At 30.2% G+C, this 1879-nt stretch overlaps 1 protein-coding gene across 1 annotated transcript in view; it reads left to right on the top strand.

The window, feature by feature from the left end:
• LOC123003914 (alanine aminotransferase 1) overlaps window positions 1-877 on the top strand; it is a 10825-nt gene extending 9948 nt beyond the window's left edge. The window contains exon 6 of the mRNA XM_044397008.1: window positions 408-877. Within this exon, the coding sequence (XP_044252943.1) occupies window positions 408-737 (330 nt within the window). The 3' untranslated portion in view covers window positions 738-877. The remainder of the gene's footprint in view (window positions 1-407) is intronic.
• The last annotated feature ends 1002 nt before the right edge of the window (window positions 878-1879 follow it).

Below are 1879 nucleotides of genomic sequence, written 5' to 3'. Positions count from 1 at the left end.
ACTCAAAGCGACAAAAAGTGGCTAAATTAGGTCGGAAAGATCATTATTTTGTCCTTTTTCTAATTTTTTAGTACGTTTTTTAGTCAGAAATGTAAAATTTCGCTAAAAACAAACCGAAAATTTACCAAATCAGGCCAAAATTGCATTTTTACAGTTTTTAATCAGATTTTTGAAATAACTACAAAGTTTTTATGTCTTTTTTTATGATACAACAATTTTGCTAATAAAAGCCACAAATTGTAGCAAAAAAACTTAGAAACAGAAAGTGCAAAAATTGAAACTCTCATAACTTCGAAATTTTTGTGATATAATTTCCACGTTCCTTGTATCTTACCTCACAAAAGGGGCGCGAGTTCTGGCGCACCCTGTATCCCCTTTTTTATAAAGTGAATTGTTGCTGTTTTTAGCTGAGAGCGAAGATGGTAGCTGAGACCTTCAATTCGTTCGAAGGATTCAAATGTAATCCAGTCCAGGGTGCTATGTATGCGTTCCCTCAGTTCACTCTCCCGTCTAAAGCCGTCGAAGAAGCGAAAAAACAGAACAAAGCACCTGATGTGTTCTATGCTTTTGAGTTACTCGAAAATACAGGAATTTGTATTGTGCCTGGATCAGGATTTGGACAACAACCAGGCACTTATCATTTCCGTACTACAATCTTGCCACAAACTGACAAACTCAAGGTTATGTTAGATAAATTTAAAGAGTTTCATACAACATTTCTTAAGAAGTATGGATAAGAAACTCTAGACTAAAATTGTTGAATTTTATTGTTACTCTTATCGGTACCAATGTATTTTTTTTGTAAATAATTTAAGTTTAAACACGCAAATGTAAAAAGTAACTAAATTGTAAAAACAGTTTTATAAAGTGTGCCCCTCAAGCTGTAATTTAAATAAATGTGTACAAACCAGTTATCTTTCTTTAATCACACCCCGAAACTAGGTCCAGTCTTTATTGAAAAATAAAATCATTCGTTAGCAAAAAAATTGAACAAAAAACCACTCGTCCTAACAAAAAATTTGGTCGTCTGAATAGTGCAATTTTTCTGATATTTGATAAATTTATTGAAAAATAAAATCTCTGGTAGGACAAGAAATTAAGCAAAAAATTGCAGGTGATCACAAAAAATTCAACAAAAAATTGAACAAAAAACATCAGTGGCTACGAAAAAGTGAACAAAAAACTATTCGTTCTAACAAAATATTGAGCAAAAAATCGCTCGTCTTAATATTGTAATTTTTCTGATAAATGAAATTCAAAGTCAAGAAATTTATTGAAAAATAAAATCTCCGGCAGGACAAAAAATTAAGCAAAAAATTCCAGGTGATCACAAAAAATTGAACAAAAAACGACTCATTAACAAAAAATTGAGCAAAAAACCGCTCGTTTGAATATTGCAGTTTTTCTGATATTTGAAATTCTAAGTCTAGAAATTTATTGCACAATAAAATCGCTGGTAGGACAAACAATTAAGCAAAAAATTGCATATGATCACAAAAAAGTGAACAAAAAGAATTTAATTATACCAAAAAAATTGAGCAAAAATCGATCGTTTGAACATTGCAGTTTTTCTGATATTTGAAATTCAAAGTCTAGAAATTTATTGCAAAATTAAATCTCTGGTAGGACAAAAAATTAGGCAAAAATTGCAGATGATCACAAAAAATTGAACAAAAAACATCAGTGGCTACCAAAAAATTGAACAAAAAACTACTCGTTTTAACAAAAAATTGGGCAAAAAGTCGCTCGTTTGAATATTGTAATTTTCCTGATATTTGAAGTTCAAGTCTAGAATTTTATTGCAAAATAAAATCTCTGGTAGGACAAAAAATTAAACAAAAAATTCCAGGTGATCACAAAAAATTGAACAAAAAACTAC

The sequence above is a fragment of the Tribolium madens genome, unplaced genomic scaffold (genome assembly GCF_015345945.1).
Source record: "Tribolium madens isolate multiple individuals breed KSU strain unplaced genomic scaffold, Tmad_KSU_1.1 Scaffold_11;HRSCAF=98;Tcas5.2_LG3b, whole genome shotgun sequence".
NCBI classification, from domain to species: domain Eukaryota; kingdom Metazoa; phylum Arthropoda; class Insecta; order Coleoptera; family Tenebrionidae; genus Tribolium; species Tribolium madens.
This window is presented reverse-complemented; position numbering and strand designations above follow the sequence as displayed.